General features: G+C 45.9%; 1 protein-coding gene across 2 annotated transcripts in view; it reads right to left on the minus strand.

Moving 5' to 3' along the window:
* Positions 1–936: 936 nt before the first annotated feature.
* LOC139228567 (transducin-like enhancer protein 1) overlaps positions 937–12,623 on the minus strand; it is a 158,188-nt gene continuing 146,501 nt past the window's right edge. For both annotated transcript variants that reach the window (XM_070859693.1, XM_070859692.1), the window contains 3 exons: positions 10,840–10,990; positions 3,153–3,229; positions 937–1,069 (listed from right to left, as the gene is read on the minus strand). In XM_070859693.1, the coding sequence (XP_070715794.1) occupies positions 962–1,069; positions 3,153–3,229; positions 10,840–10,990 (336 nt within the window). In that variant the 3' untranslated portion in view covers positions 937–961. The remainder of the gene's footprint in view (positions 1,070–3,152; positions 3,230–10,839; positions 10,991–12,623) is intronic.

Consider the following 12,623-nt stretch of genomic DNA (forward strand, 5'->3'; position numbering starts at 1 on the left):
ATTAAGTGCAATCCCTGTGCTCTCCTCCTGCCTCCTCAAAGATCTCCCTACAGCTTCCAAAAAAAAGATTGCTCTAGAGTCTTATGTTCACACTGCGAGAAAGTTCCTTTTGCACAATGGTGGAAATTACAATCCTTGGCACGGCAGAGAATTACCCATGTCAGTTGTTAGACAAGAGCATTGATCAATGATAAACCTTGAACCAAGAATGGGCCAATAAAACCGGGAGCCAAAATTTCAAAAGCAGGCAACTCCTATATTCACATTTGAACAGCTGCCTATCAAAAGCTAACATATAAACACTAGTTTATATTAATGAGGGGGTGGGGGAGGAATGGTTGGGAAGGAGAGGAGAGTGATGCTTCACACTGTTCTACAAATGAACAGCACACCATAAAAAGACGCAGTTTTATAAATATGGTTTAAAGCTTAATTCGTTGTGAAAATATTAGGATGGAAAGTTCCGTAGCTGCAAGGACCTTCGCCGATCCTGGGGCAACATGCTGTTGAGGAGTTACCACTGCCTTAAAATCAAGCAGCTTCACATTTCTCCCCATCAAATGACCAAACCCAACAGTGGATTTTAAAAGTTACAGATAACAAAAAACTAAAAACAAAAATGTACAATTAATGTGTTACCCTAAACATTAACATCAAATCTGGAGTTAGCTGAGCCATGGAATCTTGAGTAGAGAAACCCTTCTTCCTCAGGTGAACATCCGCCGCTTTGGTCTACTCGTGTATCCTCTTGTCAAAGCAAAGTCAAAGTTTAAATTTCAACATCCAAGTCAAGGCCACATCTGATAGTCTTCCAGCGAGGACTCCATTAAACGTGATCCTTGGGCAATATGGCAATACGGGTTCAAGGTATCTGTTAAAAGGCTCCCCTCCTCCCTTCCCTCCCACCACCCCCCCCCCATCCCACCCCCCCTTATCTCCCCCCCAAGAAAGAATTGAATTCTCAGTAAATTACTTCATACACCGTGGCCTTCTTGTCCCCTGAGCCAGTAACAACATATTGGTCGTCAACGGAGATGTCACAGCATAGCACAGACGATGATTCTTTGGACTGAAAGAAGAAGAAAAAAAAAAAGTAGTGACCACCAGGAATAAATAAAATCGAATACAACAAAGGAACGTGAAGCAGAAGTGGAGTACAGTATTTATACTTTTTATTGTAACGGAATGAGTGTGTGTGGTATAACCAACTGAACAGCTAGCTCTCCTCTCCTGAAGGAGCCGACTCTTAACAAGGGTATGGTTCCACAGGCATCGGCAGCCATCGCTGAAACACCCACTTTTCCATGAGCGAGCCCATACTGTGCATTGTCGGGCTATTCAATCCAAGGACGGTCTCGCCTCAGCTGAAACCTGCCATGCCTTTTCCATCAGAAACCAAATGATTACAAAAATCAGGACTGGGAGAGCTCTTGCCTGATTTTTTTCCTACCCTCCCTAATCTATCGGTCGATGAGACAAATTGCAGCAGCACAAGGATTCCTTCAACCGAGATCAGTTAACTCAAGTTACTGCTCTTTCAAAGAGCCAGCACGGGCACGGTGGGCCAAATGGCCTCCTTCTGTGCAGTATAAGCCTCCATGAACTCAGCACAAACCATGGACCAAATCTGGGGTCCTGTGTGAACAGCTTGGTGTCACTTGGAGCTGTGCATGTATACTCCCATCCTGGAGTCACATACTAATATTAATCTACAATTTAAGGAAAAAGTTACACCTTACCCGCCCTCCCCTCCCATTCTTTCCGACTGCTATTCTGGAAGGAAGTGGTGACATGCTCCTTGGTACTGCCTGTAAGTGGCTATACACCCATGGCAAGCCTGGATAACCATCAACAAGGTGTTCAACCAATGGAGAGCCAAGCCCCCTACACCACCCACTCTCAACAGAGGGTCATTGGATAGCAATCAAAAGCGTCAATCTTGGCGAAGGACACAAAAGGCGATTGTGGCAATCCCCGACCCCCCCAGCCACCTTGATTGAGGTCAGCCAACAGAGAACCGAATGGAGAGAGAAGCTGGAACCTCCTTGGAACGTATGGCTCGCTCAAGTGAGTATACGCATCACACGGTGTGGCAGTCATTGGATGAGCTCAAGTTACACATTGAAACCTTTGTTCTTGAAAGAACATCTTTAAAAGCAGGCAGAAAGCACAGCAAATCTTGCATTGCTGTTTTGCTGAGAGTGTGAAGCAGACACATTATCAGCAGGCCCCAAGCAAGAGAACTGCAATAAGCGTATGTTTGTATGATGGCACTTCGGGAATTTAAGAAAATATATCCCCTCATAGATCACAACACAATTTTTTTTTTCCAAAACATATGAAATATTCTTTAGGGACCGAAGAGAACCAGCAGTGCAGCTTACGTAAAATGTGCTATACAAGGTGGGTAATCTCACAGCACAAGTGTAGATATGCAATCATCCTGGCGATTGCCCACAAGGGGAGAGTTCCTCATCTCAGCAGAGTTATTGAGGGGGGGGGGGGGGGGGGGAGAAAGAGTAAAGAGTGGGAGGGAAGAAATCAGTGAGTAAGGATAAGGCTGGACAAGGATATGTTAACAGAGGACACACTTGCACATCTAACATGGTTCAAGAGCAACATCACCACAAGAAATCTGGTCAAACCTTTGATTAATAAGTATTTGCCAAACTCTCCTGAAGGTGGTGGCCCTTAAAGTGACAGTGCCCACAAGTTTTGATTTTCTCTTCAATCCCTCACCTCGTACAAATCAGTTGGCAGACATTCTCAACCAGGACACACTGATGTAAATAGTACAGGTTGGACCTCCCTTTGTCCAGGACTCCCTTATCCGGCACCACCCCTCGTCCGGCATGATTCCGGCGGCACATGTGCAGAACGCAGCTGATCTCCACCCCGACTCTGGGGCCGTGCCGGCACTTTGGGCCTACCTAGGAGGCTGACCTCCTTTCTCTCCCTACCACCACCCACCACCCCCCCCCCGACCTCGGGCCACTGACCTCCCCTCATCCAACAAAATCCCTTATTTGGCACAGGCCAGGTCCTGAGGATGTCAGATAAAGGAGGTTCAACCTGTATCTAAAACCGTCAGACACATGACGCCCGGCTGACATCCACTCCCAGTTAAAATCCCCCTCGTGGTGGTTTCCTACCTGGAATATACTTGCTCCATACGGTACTCTCCATGCATTTAGCAGGTTGTCTTTTCCAGTGCTTACAAACCATTTACCTGCAACGGACACAGTCAGCACACAAACGGTTTTACTTTGAACAGAACAGCAATAGCCCCGAGAGCCTCACCATTAACACTTTCGTGAATCACAGAGTAACTCAGTATCTCTGTCCTTCCCCACCCCCGGCTCAGACTTTGTTTTCTCTCGTTTAAAACCAATAACCTTGGCCGAGAGGAGTCACAAAGCCAGACAGTATGAAGCAGTTGAACATCAGCAGAGATGGTCATTAACCCAGGTCATTACAACACTGCCCGTGTTCATTCACCTTCCTCGCAATCTCAAGCTAAGTAATTTCTCCAAGTAATCCACAGTCTTCAGTTTACATTTAACTGCTTGATGGAAAAACATTTAATTGATGCTAACTTGATTCTTAAAAGCAGTCCCCATGGTAATGATGCTTTTATTTCTCCCCCCATCCCCAACCTCACAACGGTCCCTTTTTGGTGATCCCTGGTTTCATTCATCATCATCATAGGCGGTCCCTCGAAACGAGGATGATTTGCTTCCACGCTAAAAAGGGATGAGTTCACAGGTGTTTCAATGACGGACCCAATGGGCCCAAGTTTCCACATGATTTTTTAGGAGCAACTGGTGGAGAACGGACTATCTTAGAATTCGCAATTCTCCACATTTTTTTTTCTGCAGTTCTAGTCAGGTAGAACAGTTCTACTTTGGAACAGAATTTTTTCTTCAAAAGGGGGCGTGTCCGGCCACTGACGCCTGATTTGAAAGTTTCCACAGTGAAAACGTACTCCAAACTAAAGTAGAATGGAGCAAGTGAAGATTTTTGTAGAACTGAAAAAACCTGTTCTACACATTAAAAAATCAGGCGCAGGTTACAAATTAGGCGTCCAGAACGAGGTGGGGGGGTGGGGGGGGTGGTGAAGGGAACTCATTAAATTCTACAATCAATCCTTATACAAATAAATCCAACCTGAATAAACATTTATAAGCAAAGAAAAGATTAAATAAACCATCTTCCTACCTGTGTGAAAGTGCTTCAGCCAGGGAGAATGGTGCAGCAAGCCTCACAAAACGAGGGAGCCGACCGAACGCGGGCGGGGGCAGAGGGAAGGGAAGGGAGCCGACGAACGCGGGGGGGGGGGGGGGGAAAGAGAGCCGACTGAACGCAGGGGAGGGAGCCGACCGAACGTGGGCAGGCGCCTACCAAACGTGCCGGGGGGGGGGGGGGGGGGGGGAATGGAGCCGTTCCAGACGGCTGGCGGGAAAGAGAGAAGGCTGCAGGAAGCCTCAGAAATTGAGGAGCCATTTCCCGACGGCAAAAGGGGGAGGTCGTCGGGAAACGGCTGCCTCAACTTTCTGAGGCTTCCTGCAGCCTTCTCACTGCTACAAGAAGCCTCTGTGCTGATGGCAATGTACTTTTATTAAAAAATGTTCAAAAACTAAACAGCTACAAAGAACTACAAAAATGGCCGAGTGCCAATGTTTTTTTTCCACACTGAGCATGCGCGAACGCTCCAACGCGCATGTGCAGCGTTGCCGGCAGGAAAAAAACTAATTTAAATAGTACCCGCCCCCTCCCACTTACAAAATCGGCACGAGTGTAGGCTCCGCCCCCCTGGGCGCCACGCCAAGCAGACAAGAAGCTGCAAAGCGCTCCAGAATCGCTCGTTTTAGGCCCGAAAAACGGGCGCCCAGCTCGGAGGGGCGCCCGTTTTTTATCATGTGGAAACTTGGGCCCAATATTCCAGATCCCGAACTACATCTTGAATGGATTTTTTAAAAAAACGTGGGGTGCCATTGCACACCAGCCACCCCACCCCAAGGCGACTAGAGACCAGCTCTGCTGCACAGACCTAGTGCGCACACATATCGCAGTGTGTGCTGGCCCGTGCTGCTCCTGGGCCCCTGGCCCCGATCACGTCCCTCTACAGTCTCTCGCCGCTCCTGCTGTATCTGCCCACGCTCCAATCATCGACCTGGATCTCGAGGACATCACTCTGCACAGCCGTCGCCCTCCTGCACCAGCTTGCATTGTACCTTGAAGTGACATGCCCCCCCACATTGCTCCTGGGTCTCCGCAGGTCGCTCCTTTTATGGCCCCGACCTGCTGCTGATGTTCCCTCACAGGTCGGGGCCTCCCCATGAACCTTGCTGTCTCACACAATGTAAAGCCGTTGGCACCGCCTACCCGGCCATGCTCCTCCTTGCTGAAGCCAGCCCGAGACCTCCATCGCCTCACCAGATATGCCCTGCCCATCCGAGCGTGTCTCACCTTCTAGCTCCTTGCTCAGCCTGAGCCCACCTAGCAGCACCTTTCAACTCCGCATAGGCGGCCCCATTATTAACCAAGGGAGGGACAGTAATACAATTTACTGCCAGGCTTTACAAATGGCACCCAAGTAACATTGAACAAATCCCAATGAGCCTCATTTCCCTTCCGCCTAGTGGAGCCAAACAGTGGAAAACTGAAGTCACCACAACATATCAAAGCATCGCTGGTCTATCCAGTGGCACTGTTCTGATCAAGAGAGCGTCTAGTGCGGTTAAACAATTAAAGCTGAATCAAGCAATTGTTGCTCAGACTGCAATATAAAAATAGCTGATCTCTTGCAGCATTGCGTATAGTGGGACAATCTTTTTAAGAGGATTATTAAAAGGCTCAGTTTGGGGTGGTCACGTAATGTTAGCAATTGGGCCATTATACTCCAGTCACAATGTGTTCACAGCATCATCTACAGGATCCCAAGACCACCAAATTGTTTTTAATGTACAATAGATCGATTGAGCCAGAATGGACAGCCTGAGAAAAGGCCCCCCATCCTACTCCCTTTGTTCAGTCTTACTCCTGGACCAGCCAGCTGCCTGCACTCCATCACTCCGCAAGCCCTGGCCCCACGTCTCAGCAACGACTGACTCATTTGAAGCTCAGCTTGGAAAATGCAATATTTTAAAAAAAAAATTTTTTTTTTTTTTAAACTCTACACAGTAAAACTAAGCAGTCCATGTGTCAGCTTCGCAGAATTTGGGGCAAAAAGTGAGGATTTTGACCGATTAGATTCCCAATACCCCCGATCGGACGCAACTCACAGCTGCTCTTCCTCCACAACGGTGGAAGAAAATCGGCAACTGCAACATTTACTCTTAATTTTTTGGTATAATTTATCGAACTGCCGCCGACATCAGCTGCAGCGAGGTAAAGCAACGCTTCTGCTTCCAGAGGCCCAACAGCACCACAAGAGATCTGGCTTATGTGGATCTTCCTCAGCCAATGGGGAATCTTCCTCTGACTATGGTCACTTGTCCACTCCCCCACCTTCAACCAGCACTGACTATCAAGCCTTCAGCCCGCCCCCTGGAATTCCCTCACTAAACCCCTCGGCCTTTCCATCTCTTGAAACCCACCTCACTGACTAAGCTTTCGCTCACTCCCACTTCCTTTTAATCGGCACATCATCGATTTCCTCCCTTCGGTCTCTCCGCAGCGACTTGGGAAGGTTTTGCCGGCCGCAAAGGCTCTACACAAATGCGAGTGGTTGTTATTGTGCAGCAGGTAGCTACGATGCTGTGCACCCACGCAGGACGCCAATTTTCAAACATGTTTTGCAGAGATCTCTGCGCTCCTCCAATTCTGGCCTCCTGCCCATTCCCAATTTTTAAAAAATCGCCCCGCCATTGGCGGCCTTGGCCCTAAATGCTGGAATTCCCTACCTCAACCTCTCCATCCCTCACTACACCGCTCTCCTCCTTGGAGACGCTTCTTAAAACCTACCGCTGACCAAGATTTCGGTCACCTGTCCCAATAGCTCCTGCATGGCTTGACGTCAAATTATGTTCGATTAGGCTCTTGTGCCACGCTTTACTACGTAAAAGGCACTATATAAATGCAAGTGGTTGTTGTTGTAATTAGGTGCTGGCTGCTGAGGGAATGAAAGTGCAAACAAGACACAGTGAGCACTGCTTGCCTGTTAAGATGCACCCTCCTCGGAAACTGCGTTCCTATGTAATAGAAATGCATCACTGGTGCCTACCCATGTTAGCAGTATCAACGCCCCCAGACCGTATGTCTGAGCCATTGAATACAAAGCTCAAAACAACCCATTGTTTGTACACTGACACTTCCAAACAGCCTCCTCCCCAAACGCAATCTGAAACACAATTAGCGGGGGCAGGGCATTTTCCAAACAAAGTTTACAGTAAAAAAAATAGACTGAGTAATTTAAGAGAAATGTAAAAAAAAAACACAAAGCTTGCTGCTGCTGACGGAATGTGAACGTGGCACTTTAGAAATTGTATCTTTCGACAGCAAGGTCTCTTTGAAATAAAGCTTTCAAAATGTCTCGGTGCCGAACAATCTCAATCTTGTTAACTGCAAGATTTATGGCAAATAACCTCTATCAAAAAATATATTAGCTTGCAAGGAGAGCGCGGAGGTGGCAACCAATTTCGGAACAGGCTGAGGATTCAATTGGTAAAGCTGCTTTAAAAAGTTGCAATTGGTTAGGCACTGAAGCTCAGTGTCTGGAATGAGCCTCAGAATTCTGTAGCAGAATGTGGGGGAGGGGAGTGGGGGGGGGAGGGGGGAGGGAGAAGAGGAGACGGAGGTGGTGGATGGAAGGTAAGCCAGAAAGTGAAGCAATTCTGCAAACGTAATTTTATATAATTAATTAACCGCTGAAGTGTGCAATCAATTAAATTACTGGGCCATGCATAGTCTTTGGCCCGTAGCAATTTTAAAACCAGTGACTTTTTTTTTTAAAGTGACAATCGGAAACAAAATTGCTTCACACAAATGGAATAATAAAGCCAGCACGGCAAACACATAATTGCCCAACACAAGAATTAACCACAAATAATTTGTGGGGCAACTCAGTTAAGAATCAGACTACAAGCAAGACACCCAATCCCTCATTTTACGTGGCAGAATCAGCTTTTGTGAAGCGGAAGTTCCCTCTAGTGGCAGAAAGCTAGTACTTCAATTCGCTCAGCACATGTTCTACAGATTTTAGCTCTCCTCCTTGGCTTGGACAGAAGGCCAATACACAATTTTAACAAAAAAAAGGCTTGCATTTATATAGCACCTTTCACAACCACCAGACGTCCCAAAGCACTTTATAGCCAATGAAGTACTTTTGAAGTGTAGCCCCTGTTGTAATGTGGGAAACGTGGCAGCCAATGTGCGCACAGCAAGCTCCCACAAACAGCAATGTGATAATGACCAGATAATCTGGTTTTTTTGCTGATTAAGGGATAAATATTGGCCTGGACACCTGGGATAACTGCCCTGCTCTTCAAAATAGTGCCATGGGATCTTTTAAGTTCACCCGAGAGCACAGACTGGGCAATAGCCAAACCGTAGCATGCACAACTGTAGGACTGAGTTTGTCACTTTATAAACCTTGCTGCATACAAGCAACTTATTTTGAATAGGTGAAAGCCTCCTTTAAAGTAGCAAGCTAAAGCAGCAAGCATGCGTATGCTGGCATCCCGTGGGATAAATTCAGAGCCATTGTATTTAATGTGCAAATAAATATCATAATCCCTTTGCCTTCTGAATAAAAACTATCATTGATGTGCATCATGGCCACATTTTTCTACATGTTCAGTACATGCAGCGGTCATTTAAAGCTTCGGGACAACAAACATGCATAATGCTTCCATCCAAATGTTGTACAGCACGGGAGGGGGGATACGTTTGCTCCAGCTCAGACCATTCTGGTTTATAGGCGATCTGTTCTGTTCTTTTGATGCTCAGCCCATTCATTAGTACAATTTTGTTGGTGTACAAGGAATAAAATTCTGAAGTTGCCTTATTTTTTTTTTACTGCTTCAAATCTCTTTTGGCTATTTCTCTCCCCCCCACCCCCGCCAGCCATTGCACCATAGCTTTGCTTTTATTTTGGAAGGAGCGAGGAGAGAACTGGTGTAATTCAGCAGCAATGCACAGTGATTACATTGTGACATTACGGAGGAGCGCTGTTCTTTTACTCCATTGTCCTCAAGTACCACTTCTCAAATCACTGGTCACAGCAAGTTACAATGCCCGCTTAAGGCCAATGGTGAGAACCGAGGAATACTCAGAGCATTAGAATTGGCTCTAATCCGGTACTCACCCAGAGTGCGTTAGTGCATGAATGAGCCTGTCAGGCCACCTATAGCCCAACCCCGCATCCACCCTGTCATTCCAAATGGGCATAAATAGAATAGCAGGAATTAATCAATAGAAAACAAACTGGTAGGGGGCCATACTGGAACACGTCTTGCACCCAATGTTCCCTCTAAGCTGCGTGCGTGTGGCTGCGTAATAATCTGCAAGGTCCCTTGTAGGCCGCTCGTAAGCTTTTACACTGAGTATTGCGCATGCGTAGACATTTAAAGGGACCGCACATTGAAAGAAACAGGCTGTGCAGAACAAAGTGCAGCTTACAGGCAGCATTGTTTGCATCTACATTTTTTTTTTTTTACAAACACCCATTTTCAAATCCTTCTTTGGCTGTAAATAGCACAAATTCTGAAAATTGGAGGCACCACTATATCGCCGACAGTGGCCCAACTATAGTTAACAACCCAGGCCCAACCAAGCACAGAACCCCCTGCCGCCCAACCACAAGTAGTTCTAGAATTTTCACCTGCAATAAGCAGTTCTGCATCACTCCAGAAAGATTAATTTGGGAGAGTGGGGGGGGGGCGTCGGTGGAGGGTTGGAATACGGAGAAACCAGTTGTAATTTTCAGAATAATAAAACTAAGGCAGCAAGCAATAGGATGTATATTTTAAAAAGCTTTCCTGCCTCCAGACTGCTGGAGAAAGATCGAGTGAGTGAATTACCAGCAAAAAGAACGAAGGAGTGCTTTTATCCAATGTCTATGCCACATCCACCTTCCTACTGCTTGGACATTATAAGCAGGTCAGTTAAAATCAGCAGGAATGGTCTCACATGTACAGAGTTACAACAGTAAATGAAGGCCAGGCTTGGAGGCTCCGGCCCACAGATGTTAGAACCGTTCTTGAAGCTGCATTCAGTTCCAGGCACTGCAGCCCAGAAAGGATATATCGGTCTTGGAGGTGGAAGAGGGGAGGGGTGCAGTGCAGATTTACCAGAATGATACCTGGGCTAAAAAGGTAAAATTATGAGGACAGGCTACAAAAGGCTTGTATACCCTTGTACACAGAAGATTATGGGGTGGTCTAATTGAGGTGTTTAAGATGAAGAGAGTTGATGGAATAGGTGGAAACTATTTCCTCCGAACCTATTCCCACATTACAACAGTGACTACACTCCAAAAGTGGCTGTAGAGCACTTTGAGACGTTCGGCGGTCTTGAAAGAAGCTATATAAATGTGTCCTTCTGATTTGGGGGGGGGGGGGGGTGCAGGGAGAGTCAGAACAAGGGGTCAGAAGCTTAAAATTAGAGCTAGGCCATTCAGGGGTGATGTCAGGAAGCATTTTTTCCCCACACAAAGGGTAGTGGAAATCTGGAACAGTCTCCCCCAAAATGCTGTTGAGGTTAGGTCAATTGAAAAGCTTAGGTAAGGGTATTAAAGGTCACGAAACCAAGGTGGGTAGATGGAGTTACGATACAGATCAGCCATGATCTAACTGAAACAGGCTCACTATGTTCCTAAACCGCAAAGTTTGTTCTTACCACAATAGGCAAATTTGAGCGACAGAACACAACTCTCGTGAAGGTGAAGTTGATATTTATCCGGTTTGTTGACGTGTAAAACCTCTACATTGCTGCTCTCTGTGCCGACGGCTAGCCATCCCCCTGTTGGGCAGCATCCTAGTGCAAAGATCTGTGAGGGAAAAAGAAGTGTGTGTAAAAAGTTGGATTTTACTTTGTGTTCTGGTATCTCACACAATACTTTATCCACATGCAAGGCTAGATGCATATTGACGGGAACGGACAGGGAGAGTCCGAGTGAACTATAAACCAGACCACGGAGGTATTATCAAAGTACAAACGAGAAAAAGCAGAGGCCTGTATCTGATCTCAGAAATAGTCAGCATTAATGAAATAATTGTGCAACAACCATTTCAGAGCGGCTGTACCTTCATGTTTGTAGATTAAGAGATTTGTTTCCATGTAGACATCATCTAGAACACCTCATTAGTTCTAAAGACCTAATTGGACCAGAATACCAGGATTCTTGGGCGTATAAAAATAACTCATGACTGGATTAGAAAGAAGACTTGGAAAGTGGAGGCAGGGTCTGAAGAATTTGCTGTAAATAGTATATTTGCAACTATCATTTACATCCAAGAATAGCCTCTTGGTCATCATAGCTGTTCATCACAATGTTTTTTAAGCTGACCAGATGAATGAATTCATAATCAGTGGTTTCCAATGCCAGTTCACCTCAAATAGCATGAATTAGTTGGGGCCAAACATTTTAAAGACAGCATTAATTACAGAGTAAAAATACTACCTCTGTATAAAGCAACAAAATATAGCTGTATTCCCAATGTCATGGGACTGTCACTTACTACGGTCAGCTATAGGATTACAAGAAAATCATGGAGAGGAATAAACTTCAGTTGGCTTATAATACGTTGTTGTTTTTTTTTCTGCTTGTAGCTTCTAATTACTACCAATGTCTTATTAAAACAATCTGGCACAAGAACAATTCCAAATCTTTAGGCAGCCAACAGACCTTGAGTTTGGTTACATATGAAAGCCAAATCTCATGAACCCATGAGTGAGAGTGGTGTTGTTGACATCTTTGAATGTCTAGGCAGTGAAAGATCTCAATGACTACAAGGAATTAGCAGAGCTAGAGTCCTAGGATGGGGATTCCCACTAAAGACTACCATATGGCGAGTTCCTAATCTCCATGGCAATCATCAGAATCAGACACTGCTAACCATGACACAGGAATAATTGGCAGAGTGTCTACTGACACCAGTGCTTTAGCCAATGAGTTGCACTGTGTCAGCTGATGAGTTGGAGGCGGGGCAGAGCTTACAGCAAGATTCCCAACAAACAGTCCATTTTATAACCAAGTCTATGTACTCAGCAAACAGAGTCTATTTAAATAGTGCACTACAGCAAAGAGTCTACAGAGGCTAGTTAGAAAAAAAAGTGTGTCTCTGCAAACTATAGCAAACAGAACTCATGACTGAGGCAGGGCGATTACACCTCCCGTTTAACGCAGGGTGATTTCTCCAGCATAATTAGAATTACCCAATCATCTCCATTCTTGGCGGAATGGGGGTGGGGGGAGGGGGAACTGCACACTAAGCCCATTTTACAGACTTAGCAAGATACCCACCTGCCCTGTAGACCAGAAATATCAAAAACATGAGAAAACTCAAATTAGAAGATGGGCAGAATATTACCCCTTCTTAATTACTCTGTGCACATTGGGAACAGAAATCTAAGGTGGGGCTGAAAAAGAAAGGTCACTGAAGGTACCTCAAGATAGAAAC

The sequence above is a fragment of the Pristiophorus japonicus genome, chromosome 18 (assembly GCF_044704955.1).
Source record: "Pristiophorus japonicus isolate sPriJap1 chromosome 18, sPriJap1.hap1, whole genome shotgun sequence".
Classification (NCBI taxonomy): domain Eukaryota; kingdom Metazoa; phylum Chordata; class Chondrichthyes; family Pristiophoridae; genus Pristiophorus; species Pristiophorus japonicus.